Source organism: Capra hircus, chromosome 16 (assembly GCF_001704415.2).
Source record: "Capra hircus breed San Clemente chromosome 16, ASM170441v1, whole genome shotgun sequence".
In the NCBI taxonomy this organism is placed as follows: Eukaryota; Metazoa; Chordata; class Mammalia; order Artiodactyla; family Bovidae; genus Capra; species Capra hircus.
Window position 1 is genome coordinate 19783591 of NC_030823.1, and position 25338 is coordinate 19808928.

The following is a 25338-nucleotide window of genomic DNA, read 5'->3' on the forward strand; positions in this document are numbered from 1 at the left end:
GGTTAAGTTCATCTCCTTTCTTCCCTTCTCTTTTCTCCTTTACTCTTCCTCCATACCTCTTTCCCCAGCCTTTATATCCAACAATCAAACACAGGGATCGAACCCAGGTCTCCTGCATTGCAGGCAGATGATTTAACCTCTGAGCCACCAAAGAAGCTCATAATCAAACACACTTTGTATTAAAAGTAGGAACATAGGGAGAGAAACTATACTTTCAAACGTTTCCTTAAAATGAACTCTTCACTAAGTCAGTGGTTAAGATACTCAATCATTGTCTAATGTAGCTAATTTGGTCAAGATCACTTTTAAGGACATGCATATTTGTTAACTTTTGAGTTTAAGTTAAGGTAGAGTCCAATATTCCCTGATGGCTCAGCAGTAAAGACTCCTCCTGCAGTGTGGGAGACACAGGAGATAGGGGTTCAAACCCTGGGTTGGGAAGATCCCCTGGAGAAGGAAATGGCAACCCACTCCAGTATTCTTGACTGGGAAATCCAGTGGACAGAGGAGCCTGGCAAGCTCAAGTCCATGGGGTCACAAACAGTCGGCCAGGACTGAAGTGATTGAGCACAGCATGCATAGCCCAACACAAGAAATTATCTATGACCTTAAGATTCTATGCAGAATAAATTAGATAAATATTTTAAAAGACACAGAAAGTGTTCTCAGTAGTATGTGTTTTTAATATAGTCACAAAAAACAAAGAGGAATTGCAATCGTTTATTTTTAAATATATATAAAATGTTTCATTTTGCTGTGTAGAGCATGATTTTAAGAATTTTAGTATAAAGTGGCAAGTTTCCTGTGTAACCAATAGTCTTGTCAATTACTGTTTCTATCTACTGTAAGCCTTGACAGTTGGAAGTATTTCAGTCAAAAAGTGAGTTATGTTATCCACACAGTATCACAACAGACAGTAAAATAAAGGATGAGAAAATGGAAGGAAGATGTGGAGCAAGGAGGAAAGGGGAAGAATTTATCTTTAAATCTTAATCTGTGACTATCCATTGGACCTAAAATAAATAAACTGCATATCTTAATTAGCTATTACTATACTGAAAGATTTGCCAAAATGATATAATCTTTCTTAGTTTTGAGAAAAGTTATGTTTTCAAGATGTTTATTAGTTTGTCTCACTAATGAGTTGAATTTTAATTTTTTTTCCTTAAATTTATTTGGATTTAGTTTTCCATTTACTTTTTTTTAATTTTAATTTTTACTTTATTTTGCTTTACAATACTGTATTGATTTTGCCATACATTGACATGAATCCACTATTACTTTTTTTAAATTTATTTTAATTGGAGGTTGATTACTTTACAATATTGTATTGGTTTTGCCATACATGTGCTGTGCTTAGTGGCTCAGTTGTGTCTGACTGTTTGCAACCTCATGGACTGTAGCCGAGCTGGCTCCTCTGTCCCTGGGGATTCTCCAGGCAAGAATACTGGAGTGGGTTGCCATGCCCTCCTCCAGGGGATCTGCCCAATCCAGGGATTGAACCCAGGTCTCAGGCATTGCAGGCGAATTTCAGTTCTAATATCCATTTGAAATGAACTGTGATCATGCAGTTCAGTCAGTTCAGTCGCTCAGTCATGTCCTACTCTTTGCGACCCCATGAACTGCAGCACGCCAGGCCTCCCTGTCCGTTACCAACTCCCGGAGTTTACCCAAACTCATGTCCATTGAGTCGGTGATGCTATCCAACCGTCTCATCCTCGGTTGTCCCCTTCTCCTCCTGCCTTCAATCTTTCCCAACATTAAGGTCTTTTCAAATGAGTCAACTCTTCCATGAGGTGGCCAAAATATTGGAGCTTCAGCTTCAACATCAGTCCTGCCAATGAACACCCAGGACTGATCTCCTTTAGGATGGACTGGTTGGATCTCCCTGCAGTCCAAGGGACTCTCAAGAGTCTTCTCCAACACTACAGCTCAAAAGCGTCAACTCTTCAGCACTGAACTTTCGTTATAGTCCAACTCTCACATCCATACATGACCACTGAAGAAACCATAGCCTTGACTAGACGGACCTTTGTTGACAAAGTAATGTCTCTGCTTTTTAATATGCTACCTAGGTTAGTCATAACTTTCCTTCCAAGGAGTAAGCATCTTTTAATTTCATGGCTGCAATCACCATCTGCAGTGATTTTGGAGTCCCCAAAATTAAAGTTAGCCACTGTTTCCACTGTTTCTCCATCTATTTGCCATGAAGTGATGGGACTGGATGCCATGATCTTCGTTTTCTGAATGTTGAGCTTTAAGCCAACTTTTTCACTCTCCTCTTACACTTTCATCAAGAGGCTCTTTAGTTCTTCACTTTTTGCCATAAGGGTGATGTCCTCTGCATATCTGAGGTCATTAATATTTCTCCTGACAATCTTAATTCCAGCTTGTGCTTCATCCAGCCCAGCATTTCTCATGATGTACTCTGCATATAAGTTAAATAAGCAGGGTGATGATATATAACCTGACGTACTCCTTTTCCTATTTGGAACCAGTTGCTGCCCCCAATCCCTCCCAGCATCAGTCTTTTCCCAGTGAGTCAACTCTTCACATGAGGTGGCCAAAGTACTGGAGTTTCAGCTTTAGCATCATTCCTTCCAAAGAAATCCCAGGGCTGATCTCCTTCAGAATGGACTGGTTGGATCTCCTTGCAGTCCAAGGGACTCTCAAGAGTCTTCTCCAACACCACAGTTCAAAAGCATCAATTCTTCGGTGCTCAGCCTTCTTCATAGTCCAACTCTCACATCCATACACGACCACAGGAAAAACCATAGCCTTGACTAGACGAACCTTAGTCGGCAAAGTAATGTCTCTGCTTTTGAATATGCACATTAAGATAATATAATTTTGTTTTACTCCTATTAATTATTTGTATTTATGCTCTATGTTCATATGTTGCCTTATGATCTTCTGTTTTACTATTGAACTCACATCACTAAAATGATTCTATTTATTTTGCTTACATTCTTAATTATATAGCCATCTCAAAAGCAACTTCTCTGTCAGCTGTTATTGAAATAATGTCAGAATTATCGTTGAGCTTTCCCTAACCTTCCAAGGCAGAGTTGTTTCTTTTTTCCCCCTCTGTGTTTCAACATTTACCACTGGTGTTATGGTTACATCTACTTTGGCCTAAAGTAGATGAACTTATAAAAGAGAGCAATCATGTTGTTTTAACATCCCCAATACCAAAGCAGGTTCATAAGTAATGTCGATTGACTAATAAATGAATGGCTTATATACATGTCATAATTCTGATTTATAATAATTTCAGATTCAAAATAAGAAAGGACACTTTTATCTCCATCTCAGTTATTCACTAGTTCTTCTTTGCATTAAAAAACTATTTAAAATAATTATTTTGCAAGCTGTAAAAATTTTTAGTAACTGATTTTTATATTGCTAAAATATATTATGTATTTTAAAGGGGAAATTCTATATAAAATGAAAATGCATAGGGTAAACTAACAATTTTAAAGGCTTAATTTGTCCCAAATCAAACCAGGTTTTACAACTAGATAGCATGGAGATAAATTTCATACTCAGATCTGGCTGCCTTCAACACCACACTTTCTCTTTATGTTATAGTTTTGAAGGCAGCTGAGAAAGGTCCTATTTCAAGAACATTTTCCTGGATGATGGCTGAAATCATATCTTTGAAGTTCTATTTATTTGAACGTATCTAGTAGACAACATGGGCTTCCCTGATGGCTCAGTGATTAAGAATCTGCCTGCCAATGCAGGACATTGCAGGTTCAATCCCTGGATTGGGAAGATCTCCTGGAGATGGAAATGCAACCTATTCTGATATTCTTGCCTAGGAAATCCCATGGACAGAGGATCCTGGCAGGCTATAGTCCATGGGGTCTCAAACACAACAACAATAGTAGACAACATATTCAGCATCATTACCTTTAATCCCTGTGTGAATTAGCTAATCAATTCCTTTAAACACCAGGAGGTAGAAGGCATAAGTCTAAGATGCAAGATCCTCTCACAAGAAGACAAGGGGCACTTCTGGGTAGCTTTTAGGCAACGTATATGCTTTGTTAAGAAAAGAGAAGAGTCAGGCTGGGTACTTGTCTATTAAGTATTTTCATCTCTGAGGCATCAGGTGAAATTCTGAAACAACGGAAATCCTATTCTACATGGAGTTACACATTGTTTTGTGATCATATTATTTGAGGTCAAGAGATAGCTCTAAGAACACAAATGTCTTTGACACCTCACTGTCGATCTGACTAGTAATGTTTCTTTCATTATGTTTCATTCATGATGAATGAATGAATGTTTCATTCATGATGAATGCTCATGTCAGTGAAAGAACTGAGACATAACAATGTCCCAAATGATAATACTGAAGATACAGTTATTGATATATTCAGTAAGAGTCTTCCCTCTTAGCTAAGCTGGTAAAGAATCCTTCTACAATGCAGGAGACCTTGATTCTATTGCTGGGTTCAGCTGACCTACTGGAGAAGGGATAGGCTACCCACTCCAGTATTCTTGGGCTTCCCTGGTGACTCATATGGTAAAGAATCCACCTGCAATGTGGGAGACCTGGATTCAGTCCCTGGGTTGGGAAGATGCCCTGGAGAAGGGAACGGCTACCCCCTCCAGTATTCTGACCTGGAGAATTCCAGAGGCACTTGGCAGGCTACAGTCCATGGGGTCACAGATAGTATAGTTAATGGTAGAAGTGAGGCACAGTATTTGCCAAGAACCATTATGGAATGGTCAGGACAGAAAATTGGCAACGAAGGGAAAGAAAGGTGATAAAGAGCCCGATATTTAAACCCAGTTATGCCTACTTGAGTTCAGAACAAGTTGAGAAAAGAATAGATGGAAATCAATAGTATTAGTTTTATTAGCAGTGAGAGCTGGATTGAAAGTTTACAGGAGAGATGAAATAACTAAGTAAGCATGGACCCAATAAAGGTGGGAGACGATGTGTTGACAAGCATAAAAGTTGAAGGCAGTAATAGATGGAAGGAGAATTTAACCCTGTAAGTCAGAAGGAATGAAACAAGTGTACGATCATATATGGATATTTTTGTAGGGATGATTGAAAGTTGAAGCAAATTTGCATTTTGAGAACTTCAAAATCCTAGTTGATCTTCTAAAATCATCTTGAGAAGATTCAGAGACAGATAGGGGCTCTGAGGGACAGCTTGATTTGAAGTCCACGAATAGGTAGTGTCTCCAGTCTGCCTGGTTATATGATTTATTCCAGCAGTTATCAGCAGCCTGAGCTAGTAAACATGGAGAATAACAGTAACAACACTTAACAGTCATTGAAGGCCTACTATGAGCTAAGTATTCTAATTGTTTTATATGAATTACCTCTCTTAATTCTCATTACCACTCTATAAGGTAGACAGTTATCCCCAATTCATTGATGATGCACAGAGAAATTAAGGACCTAAGGTCAGTGTTAGCGTGTAATGGTCTAGACCAGGGTTCACATTCACAATGAGTACATGGTACAGCCTCTTTTAAAAAGTTAGCATTTATTAAGTAAATCCTATGTCCTGGGCACTTTTCAAAGTGCTTTAGCTATATTAACATATTTAAACTTACTAATGACCTAATGGGGCTTCCCTCATAGCTCCATCAGTAAAGAGTCTGCCTGCAGTACAGGAGACCTGGGTTCGATTCCTGGGTCAGGAAGATCCCCTAGAGAAGGAAGTGGCAGCCCACTTCAGTATTCTCGCCTGGAGAATCCTATGGACAGAGAAGCCTGGCAGGCTACAGTCTATGGGGTCACAAGAGGAGGACACGACTGAGCAATAAGCACCAGAGCACACACGCACACACATGACATGATGGGGTACTTCTGTTATTTCAGAGGCTTCCCTGGTGGCTCAGACAGTAAAGAATCTGCCTGCAGTGTAAGAGCCCTGGGTTCAATCCCTGGGTTGGGAAGATCCCTTGGAGGAGGAAATGGCAACCCACTATAGTATTCTTGCCTGGAGAATCTCATGGACAGAGGAGCCTGGTGGGCTACAGTCCATGACATCCCACAGAGTCAAACATGACTGAAGTGGCTTAGCACAGTACCCATGTTACAGTGAGTTTAAGTAATAAAGGCTAGGATCACAGAAGAAGTGAAAGATAGAGTTGGGAATTCAGATTTAATTAATTAACCAGTAAGTTTTACTGCATAGTTGAATGGATTATGGTTTGGGGCATGGCTAGGATGGTGGATGTTGGAACCTGAGTCATTAAAATAACCAACCATGTGATTCAGATTACTAGGGGAAAAAAGTGAGGGCAAGAAGAGGTAATAGATTAGGAAAAACTTGAGAGATCACTCCACTTGAGATCTTTTGGGAATCGATCTTATGGTTAACTAAGAATGTGGGATCTAGGGGACTAGAAAGTTAAGAGGATGAGATGTTTGTGTCTAAGCTTATTGAATTATTAACACAGAGCAGACTTGGATGACGACGATATGTAGGGCACGGCTAACGCTGTATCAGGGTGAAGGTCAGTGAGGGTGAAGGAGTCGAAGAACTGTGAAGATCACTGTTGGAATGGTTGCCTGTCTATACATGAAAATCACTTAAAATTTTGCCAGAACGCAAAGTAGAAGGGAAGCCTGAATGACATGCCAAAGGCTATCATGAATATGGAGGAATGCCCAGCGAGTCTGTATATAATAACCATAAGGAAGGACAAAAGAAGAGATATTCAGACTGCGAGAAGGTAGACGCAGCATGATTTGAAAGTGACATTGGGGCACTGAGATGATGCAAATCTATCCCTGGTCACTGCGATCCAGGGAAGTACTGCATCTGAATGCTTTGCTCAGGAGGGCTGCAAGGGAAATGGTGCTCTAGACGAGAAGGCAGCTTCAGTTGTAATTTTTATAAAAGGTAGAAAATGTATTTATTGAAAAGTTTGAGGCCATAGCTGAGTGGGTTAGCACAGACAGGAGATGGGTTCCACATGCCAAGGTTGAAAAGATTCTAGGCAAGGGAATGAGGAAGAGTAACAGGGTAGTTGAGGATGGATATACCAGCAATGTAAAGGAGAGCCGTGATTAATTTAGCAGAAAACTCTTTGGGCAAACTCAGTTTCACCAAAAACCAGACAGCTGCTTGATCCAACTATATCCTATTGTGGAGAAATTTAAGTTGCTGTGCCTATTTTTTATTTCAGCTAGTACAGTGAGATTATAGAGAGGAAGTGAATTATGGATTAAAAAGTACAAGGGTAGTACTCTTTCCTCAAATTTTGAAGGAAAAAAACCCCAAAACGCATACAAACTTGTAAAACAACCCAGTAGTACATCACCCAAAACAGAGACCAGACTGTTATTTGTTTGAGAATAGGTCAGTTTCTTGATCAAAATGTTAATTGGCCAAGTTCTTTTGAAAAAATTATGTTATCAAATTATATTACCACCAGAGGGGCTTGTAGTTAAAGTAGTAATAAAAGATAATAGGGTCATGAATCGTATGGGATGGAATTTTCTAGGATCCTTACCATTGAGGAGACCAGAGCAAAAATAGGAAAGCAAAAAGATAACTTTAAAAAGCTAAAATAAAATTTTTATTTCTTGGAAACGTACAGAAAAGTACAAAAATCATTATCACAGAGCTCAGTTGTCACAAAGTGGCAGGTATAACTGATATCTGGTAGGTACTAGTTCATAATTTCCATCCAAGAAGCCACCCACAGGTCTTCAGAACAGAACTGTGTGAGAACATAGTGGTCTGAAAACGAGGTGGCCTTTAGGATCTGGACACAAGATTGTAGCCAACCAGATTAAGGCAACATAGTGTTCTACGGCCAAGAAGCATGGATAAAATTAAAAATTTTGATAAGACTTTGATAAAGTTTAAAATTAATTTATCTTGTTTCCTTAAGAAATAACCCTTCTTCAATGACTCATGGGATGTCAGGTTTTTTTTGCAGAGTCCTATAGAACACTGGAAATGATGCTTGACAAATGCTCCATTCCATTGGTACATTTTCTTTAACAGAAGAAAATTTTCATTTACTTGCCTGTTTCTATAATGCCAAGCATTTTTATTTTAGCTACTAATTTCTTGGAAGTCACCTTTTAGCCCCAAACTGTGGAATCATCTTCAAACCAAATCCTCTGTTGAAGAACCAAGCAAGAGAAGTGAAGTCGCTCAGTCGTGTCCGACTCTTTGCGACCCCATAGACTGTAGCCTATCAGGCTCCTCCGTCCATGGGATTTTCCAGGCAAGAGTTCTGGAGTGGATTGCCATTTCCTTCTCCAGGGGATCTTCCCGACCCAGGAATCGAACCTGGGTCTCCCGCATTGCAGGCAGACGCTTTACCGTCTGAGCCACCAGAGAAGCCCCATGCAAGAGAAAACATGGGGTTTCCAAACAGAGTAAAAAAAGGTGTGTAACTAAAGGGATGGTGATCACAAAAACATCTTTTGCTGTGTTTCCTCTATTTTCCTTAGGGGATCCAGGTTTCATTCCTGTGTGTAAGAAGCCAGTTCAGAATGTGTGGCAATTGTTTATCAGAGGAGTCACAGTGGGGAGTTTCCAGATCACTGTGAATGGGGTGTCCACTTTCACTGCTCTACTGAGAATAACTCTTGATCTAGTCACCCAGGAATCTCTAAGATGTAAATCCATAGGACCTCTCAGAGGTCTGCATGCTGCCCATCACTCCAGTGATCTTGTGGCCTCCTCTGCCTTGGTGACAATATGGTCAGCTTTTCCTCCCACTCTTTGATCATTTCTTCTCACTTTTTTCCAGTAATTCCTGTGTATCTTGTTTATTCTGTTATTATATGGGACTATTTATAGCTTTTTAATATCAAAGTTATTTAAGATTCTCTTCCTTTGTATGTTGTGTTTGTGTTATTGTTTGCTGGGAATGACTTCTCCCCATTTTACACACCAAACAAATCCCATCTTTTCTTTCAAGATCCTGCTCGACACTGGGCATCCTCCCTGCCCGCCCCCACCTGCACCACCACCCCCCCCACCCCCCCTGCCCACGACGGTCTCTTCCAGGATGGCCTTCTGTCCATGTTAACAGGTAATTTCACTATTTTGTATTTGTTTTCTAAACTATCGAGGCTGTGACTGAAATTGAAAGAGAGGAATCAAAGCCAAGTCTGGAGAACCTGCCAAGCTAGTAGACAGAAGAAAACGTTAAGGAAGCCAAACTGGGGGTCATAGGGGTGGTGGGGGTGATGGTGGGTGCGCCTTGCTACAGATTGGGGGATGGAACAGGTCTAGAGAAATGCCTAAGGAAGAAAACAAGAAACTTTGATCAGTTTTTGCAGGGACGAGTAACATTTAGAGATAAAGAGAGAAAGGAATCGTATAATGGGCAAGATTTCCCAGGAAATCTTTTACAGGAAATCTTTCTCAGAAAATCTTTTGATAATGCAATACGGTTAAAGGAGAATCCTGACTGGGGAGGAGGAAGATATTCTTTTAGTCCCAAGGTTTTCTGAGTCATCATGATAATGCTGTATTTTGGAAACCTCAAACCAGCCTCCTCTTCTTTTTTCCTCCTCACATTCAATGAGTCACGATGTTTCTGCCACAAGAACAGACTCTGCTTCTGCAGAGGTCAGCTGTCACCTTCCAGTTACCTCTCCAGGTGTGCGGTGTCTGTCCTTATGCCGTTCCACCCTCCCTGGCATCTGACCCTGGTGACCTCCTCCATGAAGCCATCTTCTCCCTCACGTCATGCCCAAGCCCTCCAACCCCCGCCGTTCACTCTTTCCAGTGCCCTTCACTTCCTGAGCTTCTCTTCCCCCTTTTACTTCTTATAAATACACACTACGACTTCTTCCTTGGAAAAAATTCCCTCAGCCTCTCTGCTCTCCCTCAGTGACTCCATCCATTTTCACACCTCCAGCCATTTTTCATTCAGGAAACACTCTGGTTGCTGGCTGTGACCACTCGCTTAAGTTCCAGACCTACTCTGATGACAACACATTAGACCTTTCAACCTGAATGCTTTGTGGGAAACTCAGTCCTAATGTCTGCCAAACAGAGGTGAATATTCCCACATAACTGCTCTTCTTGCTAATTCTCTGCCCGGGTTCTAAAGGCAAGATTTTCCCGCAACTCTACACTCCGTTATATTCTTCTTGATTAACCTGTTATCCGTGTTTTTTGCCTCTGTTTCCATAAAGTGCTCTCTGTCCATGTCACTCTTCTGTTCCCACCAGTTTCTGTTCTTCCCTCTGGGTAAGCAAGCTTCACCTCCTTCACAGACTTCTGGTCTTATGTCACTTATGCAGATTAACATGACTTGATGGTCTGCTCGGAGCCAGGTATTGAGAAAGGTAATGAGTCAGGGTTCTCAACTCTTTTTTAAAAACAAAACTAAACGAATACCTGGACATGTGCTTCAAAGATGCCACTTGAATTGGTCTAGGGTAGGGCTTGGACATTAGTATTTTTCGAACTCTCCAAATGAATTTGACATTTAGCCAGAGTTGAGAACTACAAACTTGAGTATACAAATGCCAAGAAAATGGATGTTGTTCTTTATGGAGCTTAAATTCTAATAGGTGGGGAGACAGACATTCAAGAACAAATAGTCATATATGTGTAAAATTAAAAGTGATAAGTGCCATGAAGAAAATGAACAGGGAACTTTGAGAGAAAGGATATAGTAGGACAATGTGTGTGAAAGCCCAAGTCTTTCCAAAGGAGTACTATTTAATGTGAATTTTTAAGGATGAGTATAGTTTGGCCAGGCAAGTAAGCAGATAAGAAGAAAAACATTTTTGATGAATTTGAGTCATGGAAGAGCCTGGCGTGCTTTGAGGAAATAAAAGCAAGCCAGTGTGGATGGCATGTGGTGAGGGATGGGAAGAGTGGCTGAAATGAGGTTGGAACCGAAAAAAGGACTTTGTTAGGACTTTGTTAGGTTTTCTTAGGTGCACTGAAAAGCCATATATAGCATTTTAGAGACAAAAACAATTTCTAAATTTGTAATTTTACTCTGGTTTCCCTGTAGAGGGTAACAGGGGTTCAAAACAGAGCAGATGGAGGGAGACTAAATATAAGTTTGAAGTTAGATAAGGGTGGTGGCCACGGATATTAATAGAAGTTTACAGATTGGATATATATTTTGAAAGAAGAATTAATAGAATTTGTTGGTGGAGTGGCTATAAGCAATGAGGGAAGATCACTGATCATCAAGGATGTTTCTCAGGTTTTCGCCTTAAGATATTGAGAGCTGATGATACCATTTACCTTTTTTTTTTCTAATAGGCTTTGTTTTAGGGCAGTTTTAGGCTTGCAGCAAAATCAAGCAGAAGGATTTTCATGTTCCTCATGGCTCTACACATTTCTTTACCTACTTTTGACTTTTCTGGGTGTTTTATACAAACACAATATACAATATGTGGTATTGCATGGAACTTCCTTTATTTTTCATTTTTCATAACGTTTTGGAGATTCTTCCATGTGACAGCATATATATATATTTCTTTTTATTATTGAGTGGATAACTACATTCTGTTAATTTATTAGCCTATTGATAAATATTTGGATTACATCCAGTTTTTGACATCTATGAATAATGCTACTATAAACATTTGCATGCAAGTCTTTGTGTGGACATATATTTTCATATCCCTTGTGTGGATTCCCAGGAATGGGATTGTTGTATTATATGTGAAGCACGTATTCAACTTTTTAAAAATAGGCATTTTTTTTTTGAGCAATGTTATGTTCATAGCAAATTTGAGCCAGAAGTTGCCGTATAAAATCAGTCCTCCATATCCTCAGAATCTGCATCTGTAGATTCAACCAACCATGAATTCAAGTCTCAAACTGCCTGAAAGTTCATAAAAAGCAAAACTTGAATTTTGTGCACAGGCAACTGTTTACATAGCATTTACACTGTGTTAGGCATTGTAAGTACTGTAGAGATGATCTGACATATGAATGTGTATGTGTGCAGCTTATATGCAAATACTCCACCATTTTATATAACGGATCAGAGCATTCTTGAACTTTGATATCTGCAGGATTGGGGAGGCAGATCTTGGAACCAATCCTCTAAGGACACCAAGGGATGACTGTACTCTCTACCCCTCCCACATCAGTTCAATTCAGTCGCTCAGTCGTGTCCAATTCTTTGCGACCCCATGGACTGCAGCACTCCAGGCCTCCCTGTCCATCACCAACCCCCGGAGCCTACTCAGACTCATGTCCATAGAGTTGGTGATGCCATCCAACCATCTCATCCTCTGTCATCCCCTTCTCCTCCAGCCTTCAATCTTTCCCAGCATCAGGGTCTTTTCCAGTGAGTCAATTCTTCACATCAGGTAGCCAAAGTATTGGAGTTTCAGCTTCAGCATCAGTCCTTCCAATGAATATTCAGGACTGATTTCCTTTAGGATGGATTGGTTGGATATCCTTGCAGTCCAAGGGACTCTCAAGAGTCTTCTCCAACAACACACTTAAAAAACGTCAGTTATTCGACGCTCAGCTTTGTTTATAGTCCAACTCTCACATCCATACATGACCACTAGAAAAACCATAGCTTTGACTAGATGGACCTTTGTTGGTAAAGTAATGTCTCTGCTTTTTAATATGCTGTCTAGGTTGATCATAGCTTTTCTTCCAAGGAGCAAGCATCTTTTAATACCATGGCTGCAGTCACCACCTGCAGTGATTTTGGAGCCCAAGAAAGTCAAGTCTCTCACTGCTTCATTTCCCCATCTATCTGCCATGAAGTGATGGGCCCGGATGCCATGATCTTAGGTTTTTGAATGCTGAGCTTTAAGCCAACTTTTTCACTCTCCTCTTTCACTGTCATGAGGCTCTTTAGTTCCTCTTCACTTTCTGCCATAAGGGTGGTGTCACATTGTTATCACCCAAACTCCATAATGAGGGCTCACTCTGTGTTGCGTATTCTACTCCATGCTCATCTTGCCAAGTGTGGTTTTTGAGGAAAAACTGGATGTAATTCTTATCTTTGCTCCTCTGTTAAGTGAGATGTTTATCCGCTCTGCTTTTTATAAGGTTTTTTTTTTTTATCTTTGATTTTATTGAAATGTGAATATGATACACCCACCTAGGTGTAGGGTTTTGAGGGTTTTTTGGTTCATTTTGTTTGGCATTTATCCTGCTTGGTGTTCTCTGAGCTTCTTGGATATGTGATTTGGTGTCTGACATTAATGTGGGGGAAATCCTCAGTCATTGTTTCTTCAAATAATCCGTCTGTTCCTTTCTTTCCTTCCTTTTTTCTTCTTTTGCTTTCTGAAGTTTCTCCTGAAATATGCTCTAGGTCAGAACTCTTTCCTCAGCCTTGCCTAGTCGACAAATAAATCCATCAAGGCATTCTTCATCTCTGTTATAATGTTTTTGCTCACTGGCATTTCTTTTTGATTCCTACTTAGAATTTCCCTATCTCTGCCAGCATTACCCATCTGTTCCTGCATACTACCTACTGTGTGTTCAATCCCTTCACTTATTAATCACAATTGTTTGAAATTCCTGGTCTGAAAATTCCAATATCCTTGCCATGTTAGAATCTGGTTTTGATGCTTACTCTGTCTCTTTAAACTGTGTTTTTTTTTTTTTGCCTCTGTTCCCACTGGGTCTGTTTCTGTAGGCTTTGTGTGCCAGTAGGTCCTGCTTCATACTTCCCCCTGAGGTTGCTTTCTAAAGGAGAATGCAAAAATCAAGAGATTCCCATTCGATGTAGTATTAAGTGCAATCTTGCAGCCTTCTGGAATTTGGTTCTGATTTATCTTCACAGGCTCGTTTCTGACTATGGTTTCCTGCATAAATTGGCCAAAGTAATGTTCATTGAACATGTCCCCTATGTTTTTTCCGTGTCTTTATTTTTACCATTCCCTCAGCCTGGACTACCTTTTTTCCTTTTATTATTGTGAAAATTCTACTCATCTTTAGAACAAATTCAGATCCTCTTTCCATAGGGTTTTCTATATGATACATACCTTTACCATAACCTTCGGTGTATACTTCTTATACAAGTTATTAGAGGATACTTACCACAGGCTAGTTATGTTGTTATCAGTAACAAAATTGTTTTCCTAATCCCTCCCACCTCCTCCACCCAAGAACAGCTTGATGGGAGTGATCACTTTTTATTCATCTCTGTACCCACCCGAGATCCAGCAAAGTGTTTCTATTTTTTTTTTTATTGTATTGTATTGTATTTTATATATTTTTTAATTTTTATTTTTACTTTATTTTACTTTACAGTACTGTATTGGTTTTGCCATACATTGACATGAATCCACCACAGGTAAAGTTAGTGGATGCTCAATATTTATTGAACTGAATTAATATATATAAAATGTTTTCTTATTAAAATTTCTTCATTTAAATCAACATTTCATGAGAATATTTTTAACATATGATAATAATGACTAGGGTATCCTAATGATTCACAAAAACCATTTGTTAACTAATAAAGCCAGCTATACCTGGGATTTGCATTTAACATGGCATGACCCCTCTTTCTTTTGACTGAAGACATTTAAACATTTTATTTCTTCATAGAGTGAAAGATGAGAAAAAGCATTTGTAGTCAGTAAAATTTTTTTAAAAAAATATTGCCTTGAATAGGTAAGAACGATTCCAAATCAGGGATTCTCTGTGAATCCCTAATGTTTCCATGAAATTGTTATTCCTTCTGCAGTGCTGTGTTGAGGGTTAACATGACTACTGTCTGTATCTGAGAAATGACCATGTTTCCTTTTCATTCTCAGCAAGAGTAATTGAATGTAGAATATCTTACTAAATGCTGGCCTGTGACATTGTTAACACTCTTGACTATCTCTTAATGGCAGAGCAATTGTTTGCTGAGTGGGAGTTTTATAAATCCCCTGGCACTAGTATGTCCCGATAATTATGATGAAGTGCATTGGTCAGTGTTGATTCAGTAGTCCCTACCCCGGCAGATATTTCATTCACAGTTCCCTGGCCCACTTCCACTTTTCCAGTTATTAGAGACCTTTACTACTCTTCTGTGTGCTTGCCTAGCATTATTTTTTAAAATCATATTTTATAGAAACTTAGAACCCACGCAAATTTTAGACAGTCCTCCATTTAGAACAGCTCATCTCTCATGGTATTCACAGAATCTAACTAATGGGGCAGGAAAATACTCTTTTAATATCTTTTTTAAATTGAAGTATAATAAAATTTACAATGTTTTGTTCGTATCAAGTGTACAGCAAAGTGATTGGTTATACATACATATATTATATATATTCTTTTTCAGATACTTCTCCATTATAGGTTCTTACAAGATATTGAGGAGAACTACATTCAGTATTTTACAATAAACAATAAGGGAAAAGAATCTGAAAAAGAATACACATATGTATGTATAACTGAACCACTTTACTGTATATTTGAAACTAACACAGCATTGTATATCAACTATACTTCAATAAAAAAAAATTTTTAATTGAGTATACTGTGCTATAAGGTAGCTCCTCATTATTTGCCTATTTTATATATAGTATTGTATATATGAAAAATACTTTTAAATTTTGTTTCTTTTTATGGCAATCAGTGGCTCCTGTTTGCTATGTAATTATCATTTGCAGAAGTAAAAGTTAAATACTCCCACCTACCCTGTAGAGTACTTCATTCCTGGAATAAGCAGTTACTTTGAAGGAAATGGCAACCCACTTCAGTATTCTTGCCTGGAAAATTCCATGGATGGAGGAGGCTGGCAGGCTATAGTTCATGGGGTTGCAAAGAGTCAGACACGACTGAGCGATTTCACTCACTTTTGAAATCATGAGAAATCATTGTTTCTCATCTGATAAAATCTGAAATTGAAGCACTAGTATCTGTGCTATGGGAATTATAGGTGTATGTGGTCTGGTTTAAAATTCTTTTTATTTTTCAGAAACTGGTTTTAAAAGTAAACCTCAATAACAAGGAGAAGAGAAAAAAATTAGACTATGGCTTCCTCCAGGCAATTACAAAATAAAGGTCAGCGTATGAGTGGAAAATGACCATAAAAACATTCTTCATGAAATACAGCAGTAGATGTGCCAAATATAACAACTATATCCATTTGCTTTCAAATCAATTGCATTTTTAAAGTACTTTCCCTTAGAATACTTTGGTGTGAGGATAGAAACTGAGGAGAGCCAACTGATAGATTGTTAAAAATATGGAATGGTTCAAAATATTAATGTAATGCTAAGGGTGACTGGGTAACAAATGGTACATTTGCTCGTTGTTCAACCTGACATAATTAATATTCCAGGTCATGCTTAAGTTCCCATGATGGAGGGTCTGAAGGGGGAAATTCAAGAAAAATATATATCTATTATATAACTCATTGCCTTTTTTTCCTTTCCTTTTGACGAGTCAGAATCATAGCCTTAAAAAAAAAAAAAAATCAGCGCTTTCACACCTCATTTGCCGTATTCACCACTGGGCCACCAGTCAGCAGCCAGGCCTGATCCAGGGAGGTCAGTAAGAAGCTATTAGCAGCGTCCTCTCCTGAGATTTCTTGGGTCTTATTGAGTTGAATGTTAGCATGACAGTACTGCAAATAACTCAGTTGTAGGCTTCTTTTTTTTTTTTCAAACAGTTAGCACAGATTTCCCCATAGTGTTGGTCACTCTAGAAAATTATTGCTGAAAATGAAGTCCCCAAAGCAAGCTTGGCAGTAGCCCTTCTAAGTTGTGAAAAATGTGAAAACGAAAAAATATGTCATAGTCCCTGAGGATTAACTTTTTACTTATTACTGTGACTCATAGTAATAATTTTTTAAAAAATCCACAACAAACCCTTAGTTACAAAGTGGCTTGCAAATTAATGAAATATAGCCATTGAGACAGTAGTTAAGGCTGTTTTATTTACTTAAAGAAAATAATAATTAAATGAATACTGTATTAATATAAATAGGGTATCTGCTTGCTATAGGATTGGGGGGTGGACCATTTTCATTGACAAAAGTTAGGCAAATGTATTAAATTAATTTCTAAAATACTGACATCTTGAAGATTTTAAATGATACATTTTCCATTCAATTAAAATATATTTTTCATCTATATATGATTGAAATTGCAAAAAGAATACACATGAGGAGGTCTCCATATAGGTTGCAAAATATAATTTAAGAAAGCTATCATGTCTACCGATCTATTTGCATTTCCCATCTAGCCTATGTATACATGTGCATGCAAATGTGAAGGAGATCAAAGATTTCTAATGGGGTAAAGTTAACAGTGGGTTGCTGTTATTCAGGTAGATAGATTTTTTAAATGATAAATTATAATCTAGTTACATTGTATGCATTTTTCAATTTTAATCTGTAAGATTATGGAAATGATAAGCTAACAGACTTCAGTTAATCAGATCATCACAAAACAGAATTCTATTTTCTTGTATGTCTTTCATAAACTATGAAGATTTAATTCTGCTTTATGTCAGACTAGTCTTTTAGTCTATTTAGTCTTTTTATACTATTATATCAAATATAATAGTATAATATTTATTATTTCTCATTACGATTGCTATATAGTCTCATCTTAGAAAATCACCCAAAAAATCATATTAAAATTACCATCCACTTGAAAGTTACTATCTACTGAAAGCTACTTTGAATATGTGTGTGTATAGATTTTCTTATATTAGCATCATTAAAAATATCTGCTTATGCGTCCACCTTGTTCTGTATTTAGTATTATAGTAAGAATATGTTAACATGTCATAAAAAATGGCTTATACAATGCCTATAATGTTTTCAATACTTTCTTTCTTGTATGAATTAATAGGGGAAAATTCTCAAAGAAGAGTCAATTCAAAACATTTTTAAAATAGGTAAATATACTTACATTAACTTTTCCTTAGCATAGGAAAAATTGAGTTGGAGGTGACTCAATAGGTCCAGAATAATTTGGTTCTAGATCACAGTGCATTCAAAAGCAAAGTGAAACCTACGTGTTAAGAAAAGTGGAAGGATATAATCTAAAACTTTAAAAGAAGTCAGTAAGATTTTGAAATAAAGTCAAATTTTACTAAGATATTTATGTGGCTTGGGGAAGTAAAAGTAAAATAGATGGGCCTTTCTGAACAGTGCATTGTTTTTCTCTATAAGCATTTAGCATTCATTTTTTGAGTGTCAAGCACTTTGGTAGGCCCTCAGTTCAGTTCAGTTCAGTTCAGTTCAATCCAGTCACTCAGTTGTGTCTGACTCTTTGCAACCCCATGAATTGCAGCACACCAGGCCTCCCTGTCCATCACCAACTCCTGGAGTTCACTCAAACTCATCCATCGAGTCGGTGATGCCATCCAGCCATCTCATCCTCTGTTGTCCCCTTTTCCTCCTGCCCCCAATCCCTCCCAGCATCAGAGTCTTTTCCAATGAGTCAACTCTTCGCATGAGGTGGCCAAAGTACTGGAGTTTCAGCTTTAGCATCATTCCTTCCAAAGAAATCCCAGGGCTGATCTCCTTCAGAATGGACTGGTTGGATCGCCTTGCAGTCCAAGGGACTCTCAAGAGTCTTCTCCAACACCACAGTTCAAAAGCATCATTCTTCGGTGCTCAGCCTTCTTCACAGTCCAACTCTCACATCCATACATAACCACTGGAAAAACCATAGCCTTGACTAGGTGGACCTTTGTTGGCAAAGCAATGTCTCTGCTTTTGAACATCCTATCTAGGTTGGTCATAACTTTCCTTCCAAGGAGTAAGCGTCTTTTAATTTCATGGCTGCAGTCACCATCTGCAGTGATTTTGGAGCCCCCCAAAATAAACTCTGACACTGTTTCCCCATCTATTTCCCATGAAGTGATGGGACAAAATGCCATGATCTTCACTTTCTAAACGCTGATTTTTAAGCCAACTTTTTCAAGTCGCTCAGTCATGTCCAACTCTTTGCGACCCCATGAATCGCAGCATGCCAGGCCTCCCCCTCCATCACCGCCTCCCGGAGTTCACCCAAATTCATGTGCATCGAGTCGGTGATGCCATCCAGCCATCTCATCCTCTGTTGTCCCCTTCTCCTCCTGCCCCCAATCCCTCCCAGCATCTGGAGAAGCAAAAATACCTAAAACAGAGTCCGTGTGCTTCAGCTGCTTGCTTAGGGAAGACCAACACCCACAAAGATAATTATGAAACAATGTGATAGGCACTATGATAGACTTATCCCCAAGCAACTAAGGAAGCATTGGGGATAGGACTTGAAATCTAGTCTGAGTTGATACTCACGTTGTTGTTTGTCACCAAGTCATGTCCAACTCTTTGCAACCCAATGGACTGCAGCATGCCAGGCTTCTCTGTCCTTCACCATCTCACAGAGTTTGCCAGAGTTCATGTACCACTCCTTGGCTCTCTCTCTGTCCTTTTCTGAATACACTGGCTGATACCTTGACAAATCAATCTGTGGGAAATTATCATGGCTTGATAATTCCCTTCCTGTGGTATTAGTTAGTCAGCTCAGTCATATATGACTCTTTGCGACCCCATGGACTGCAACACGCCAGGGTTTTCCATCCATTACCAACTCCCGGAGCTTGCTCAAACTCATGTCCATCAAGTCAGTGATGCCATATAACCATCTCATCCTCTGTTGTCCCCTTCTCCTCCTGCCTTTAATCTTTCCCAGCATCATAGTCTTTTCCAATGAGTCAGTTCTTTGTATCGGGTGGCCAAAGTATTGGAGTTTCAGCTTTAGCATCATTCTTTCCAGAGAACACCCAGGGCTGATCTCCTTTAGAATGGATTGGTTGGATCTCCTTGCAGTCCAAGGGACTCTCAAGAGTTTTCTCCAACACTACAGTTCAAAATTAGATAGAGGTTAATATGGGCTTCGGCATCCCTGGTGGCTTAGATGGTAAAGCCTCTGCCTGCAATGCGGGAGACCCGGGTTCTGTTCCTGGGTGGGGGAGATTCCCTGGAGAAGGAAATGGCAATCCACTCCAGCACTCTTGCCTGGAAAATCCCATGGACGGAGGAGCCTGATAGGCTACAGTCCATGGGGTCGCAAAGAGTTGGACACGACTAAGTGACTTCACTTTATTTATTTATTTATTTATTTTTAGTTTTTTATTTTTTAAATTTTAAAATCTTTAATTCTTACTGACTTCACTTTAATATGAGCTTCAGACTTTATTTTGGGGGGCTCTAAAATCACTGCAGATGGTGATTGCAGCCATGAAATTAAAGGACGCTTACTCCTTGGAAGGAAAGTTATGACCAACCTAGATAGGATGTTCAAAAGCAGAGACATTACTTTGCCAACAAAGGTCCATCTAATCAAGGCTATGGTTTTTCCAGTAGTCATGTATGGATGTGAGAGTTGGTCTGTGAAGAAAGCTGAGCACCAAAGAATTGATGCTTTTGAACTGTGGTGTTGGAGAAGACTCTTGAGAGTCCCTTGGACTGCAAGAAGATCCAGCCAGTGCATTCTAAAGGAGATCAGCCCTGGGATTTCTTTGGAAGGAATGATGCTAAAGCTGAAACTCCAGTACTTTGGCCACCTCATGCGAAGAGTTGACTCATTGGAAAAGACTCTGATGCTGGGAGGGATTGGGGGCAGGAGGAGAAGGGGACAACAGAGGATGAGATGGCTGGATGGCATCACTGACTCGATGGACATGAGTTTGAGTGAACTCCAGGAGTTGGTGATGGACAGGGTGGCCTGGTGTGCTGCAGTTCATGGTGTTGCAAAGAGTTGGACACGACTGAATCCCTGAACTTGAACTTGAACTTGAATGTGGGCTTTCCAGGTGGCACTAGTGGTAATCATCTTCATGTTTATTCAGGAGATCCAGTTTCAATCCTTGGGTCAGGAAGATCCCCTGGAGTCGAAAATGGCAACCCACTCCAGTATTCTTGCCTGGAAATCTCCATGGACAGAGAGCCTGGTGGGCTATAATCCATGGGTTCACCTGGCATGGCTATAGTCCATGTGGACACAACTGAACACACACATGGAGAGGTTAATACTTACTGAGGAGTTAGCCTGGAAATATAAAATATGAAATAAAATATATTTTATCTCATGAAATAGATCTTCCCTGATAGCTCAGTTGGTATATTTTATCTTATGAATAGGTCTTCCCTGATAGCTCAGCTGGTAAAGAATCCACCTGCAATGCAGGAGACCCCAGTTCAGTTCCTGGGTTGGGAAGATCCCCTGGAAAAGAGATAGGCTACCCAGATAGGCTACCCACTCCAGTGGGCTTCCCTGGTGGCTAAGAGGTTAAAGCATCTGCCTGCAATGTGGGGGACCTGGGTTGGGGACCTGGGTTTGAGACCTGGGTTCGATCCCTGGGTCAGGAAGATCCCCTAGAGAAGGAAATGGCAACCCACTCCAGTATTCTTGCCTGGAGAATCCCATGGATGGAGAAGCCTGGTGGGCTACAGTCCATGGGATCGCAGAGTCGGACACGACTGAGCGACTTCACTTTCACTTTCACTCACCCACTCCAGTATTCTTAGGCTTCCCTTGTGGCTCAGCTGGTAAAGAATCCGCCTGCAATGTGGGAGACCTGGGTTCAATCCCTGGGTTGGGAAGATCCCCTGGAGAAGGGAAAGGCAACCACTCCATAGTCCATGGGTTTGCCTAGCATGGCTATAGTCCATGTGGACACAGCTGAACACACACACAGACACAGAGGTTAATACTTACTGAGGAATTAGACTGGAAATATAAAATAAAATACATTTTATCTTATGAAATACAAAAATATCCTATTCCCCAGGATAGCTCTTCAAAGGCAACTACTGTAGTTAATCATAATACTTTAGAGCTGTTTATTCTAAAGAGGTAAATATAACAACTAGAAATATTTATGAATCTGATAGTGGCATAAGAGAAAAGCACATTTTTAGGAAAAACAGGCTAAATGGATACTTTCTTTATATTGAATGTCTACAGAACAACCAAACAAGTCATTCTGTCCTTTAAAATATAGGTTTTCTTCATGAATATGCATTTGTATGTACAAAAGGAGTAAAAACTGTAGTTCTATATGGTTTGTGTATTCAAACATCATTGAATTTTCAGCAAATGGACTACAAACTTGAATTTAACCTTTATTCCATGTACATCTATGGAACCACTATTGCATAACAGGAACTGTATTAAATAAGTCTTGACTATTTTGATGCATAGTGTGACAAGGCCAGTCATAAAACAACAAGGGCAATGTTACATTATAGAACCACATGGATACAACTCATTAAATAAAGGATGCATACATACAGCTGATCCACTTTGTTGTACAGCAGAAACTAATGCAATATTGTAAAGCAATTATATTCCAATAATGAAAAAGTATAGGCTGTTATTTGAATGATTATATACATAAACACACACACATATATACACACATATGTACATGCACATGTATTTTATATATATATATACCATTTAGATTATTATTTTAAAGAACTTAAAATGACTACAATTAGTTAGATTGTATAATGAATAATCATTCAAATAATCAAATATTTATTAAGTTCATACTTTGTACCTGAAACTGGTTCAAACGTTATATATTTGAGTTTGTGTGTGAATCTATGACTTCTAGAGATGGTTAAATATACATATACATGGTTAATGGTTAGAAAACAACATGAATGCCTTAAGGTCCTTCTGTTATTTTTTCCTCAGGTACAATTATGTCAAATATGTCATGTGTGGCAGAAACTATGGCTCAGTTGTTCTTAGTGTATTTAGTTTTCAACCATGAATGGTTCCAAAACTGTTGGCCTGGAGACAAAGGGTCTTTTGTAATCTCCTTAGACAAATTGGACTTCCCTGTGGTTCAGAGGGTGAAGAATCTGCCTGCAATGCAAGAGACCTGGGTTTGATCCCTAGGTCAGGAAGATCCCCTGGAAATGGACTGGCAATCCACTCCAATATTCTTGCCTGGAGAATCCCATGGACAGAGAAGCATGGTGGGGTCGCAACAAGTCCCACACTGAGCAACTGAGCTACTGAGTGACTAACACTTCTTTCTTTCACTTAGATGAATCTGAAGTCCACCTCTTATATAGTTTAAAATAGTCAAATTTGTCTGGGACAACTTTATCTTCCCTTTATTTTATGTGAAAATTAAAGATAAAACCAAAATGATGTGGTTCTGCTTTAGATTCCAGGAATATATAATTCACCGTTCAGAAAAGATCCTGACCCTTGGGAACTGAGGCTGCAGAAGGCGAAGCCTCTAACACATCGTCGCCCTGAAGTGAAGCGGGAGCAGTCCGTCTGCCTTAGCGACTGGCTCGCTTGCACCAGCGCCCGGTCCTTTCCTCGGTCCGGAATTCTGCCCCCTATTGACAGGAAACGCTGTCAGGTACGCATTAATCTTGCATCAAAATTGTCCCAGTGATTGTATTCTTTCTGTTTTTTTTTTTTTTTAAGTTATTGTGTTTTGTTTTGTCTTTGTAAATAGAAACAGAAATTATTCTTTACTGAATCTATTTTTTTTTTTTTTTTGGCCATGACGTGCAGCTTGTGGGATCTTATTCCCTGATCAGGGATTGAACCTGGGCCCTTGGCAGTGATAGCACTGAGTCCCAGACTGCCAGATAATCCCCCCCAAATCTAATTTTCAATAATAAAAATGAAGTGCATTTTAAATATATACCAAACAAATATTCAAATGTTTCCTTGGTACTGAATTTTATTGTTCTATGAAAATAACACATAGAATTTGGGGCTAGGATGTATCTTTTTTATGTAACAATATTGTGGTAATGGCATTTGTTATAACCTGTTGTTGCTAGAAAAATCTTATATATTATCAGCCTCTCACCTGGTGGTTCTTGTACATGTTGTGTGTACCAAGTTGCCTCAGTTGTGGCCGGCTCTATGCAACCCTATGGACTGGAACCCGCCAAACTCCTCTGTCCATGGGTTTCTCCAGGCAAGAACACTGGAGTGGGTTGCCATGCTCTCCTCCAGGGGATGTTCCTGACCCAGGAATCAAATCCATGTCTCCCGCCTCTTCTACGTTCCAGGTGGATTCTTTACTGCTGAGCCACCGGGGAAGCCTGATGGTTCGTGTAATCATATACACTTATCAACCTAATTTGGATGGGAGTCACTGAAAAAGTATAACTTGGAGAATTAGAGGGGGGGCCCAAAAAATGCGAAATTCAAGCAAAGACAAAAAAAAAATCTTCACTATGGATTAGGATATAGCAGGATGAATCCATGACTTTCTTGGGCTAAAGGGTGGAGTGGGGTGAGTTTTGATGATTGTCACTGTCCTGAAAATCCCAGAGAACAACACTTCTGTTGCTGTTCCCCGCCCCCATCCCTATTTAAACTGGACTAGACAACTGCCTCCAGGAAGCATCCTCCAGGAAGCATCCACCCAGAAATGGACTGACTTTGGTTCATGCAGCCAGGCTTCAAGAACTGCTACTGACTAGCTTCGCACACAGACTTGCCCCTGTGTATCTATTGCTGTATAACAAGTTGCTCCAAAGTCTGATGGCATCAACCAACACACATTTCTTTTCTCAGTTTCTGTGGGTCAGCGTTGCAGGTAGAGCTTGGGTGAGTGCCTCTGACTGAAGACCTCTCATGAAGCTGCAGTCAAGGTGTCAGCTGGGGCTGTAATTTTGTATCAGAGCTCCGCAGTGGGTGGAAGGAGAGGAGGGTGGGGAGATCCGCTACCAAGGTCACTCCCATGGTTGTTGTTTTCCTCTCTGTCTCTCCTTGTTCAGTCTCTACAGTGCTCCCTTCCCTCAATCCCTCGAGATCACAGGTGGGGCTGGAAGTGCCCATCTTCTGATCACTTGGTCTCCCTGGTGACCGGTCTCATCCTAAGGCGGAGAGACTTAGGGGCTCTAGCCTAAATCATCTTATTAGCATAAACTTAGGTGTAATCTTGCCACGAGCAGCAAAAGATTCTCCTGTCATTGGGAAATTGCAAAGATTTTAGGAACTCTATGCCAGGAACCAGGGACAAAGACCAAATATTTCTTACTGTACTGCAGTGGTATATATATGAAGATATATATGTATACATTTACATAATGTAATAAAATATGTATACATTTACATAAAGATATACATTCATATATATAAGGAATACACATCTGTATGGAAGATTTTATTTTATATATGTGTATGTACATACACATATACATATATAGGTGTGCACATAATCATATGTGCACATAATCATAGAATACATTTATCTAACATACAACAAAATAATTACCCCTGCTAGTAATTTCCTTTCCCTTTCCTTCTTTCCCCATCTCCTTCCTTCTTACTCCTGATTCTCTGCCCCATCCCCATCATACATTCTTTTCCTTTTTTTCCTGCTTTCTCTTATTTTCCTTTTACTTTCTTTCTTCACTCATCTTCTCTTCCCACCCTCTCTC

General features: G+C 39.5%; 1 protein-coding gene across 1 annotated transcript in view; it reads left to right on the forward strand.

The window, feature by feature from the left end:
* SPATA17 (spermatogenesis associated 17) overlaps positions 1–25338 on the forward strand; it is a 203092-nt gene that overhangs the window by 95820 nt on the left and 81934 nt on the right. Inside the window, exon 7 of the mRNA XM_018059937.1 lies at positions 23088–23291. Coding sequence (XP_017915426.1) covers positions 23088–23291 — 204 coding nt within the window. The remainder of the gene's footprint in view (positions 1–23087; positions 23292–25338) is intronic.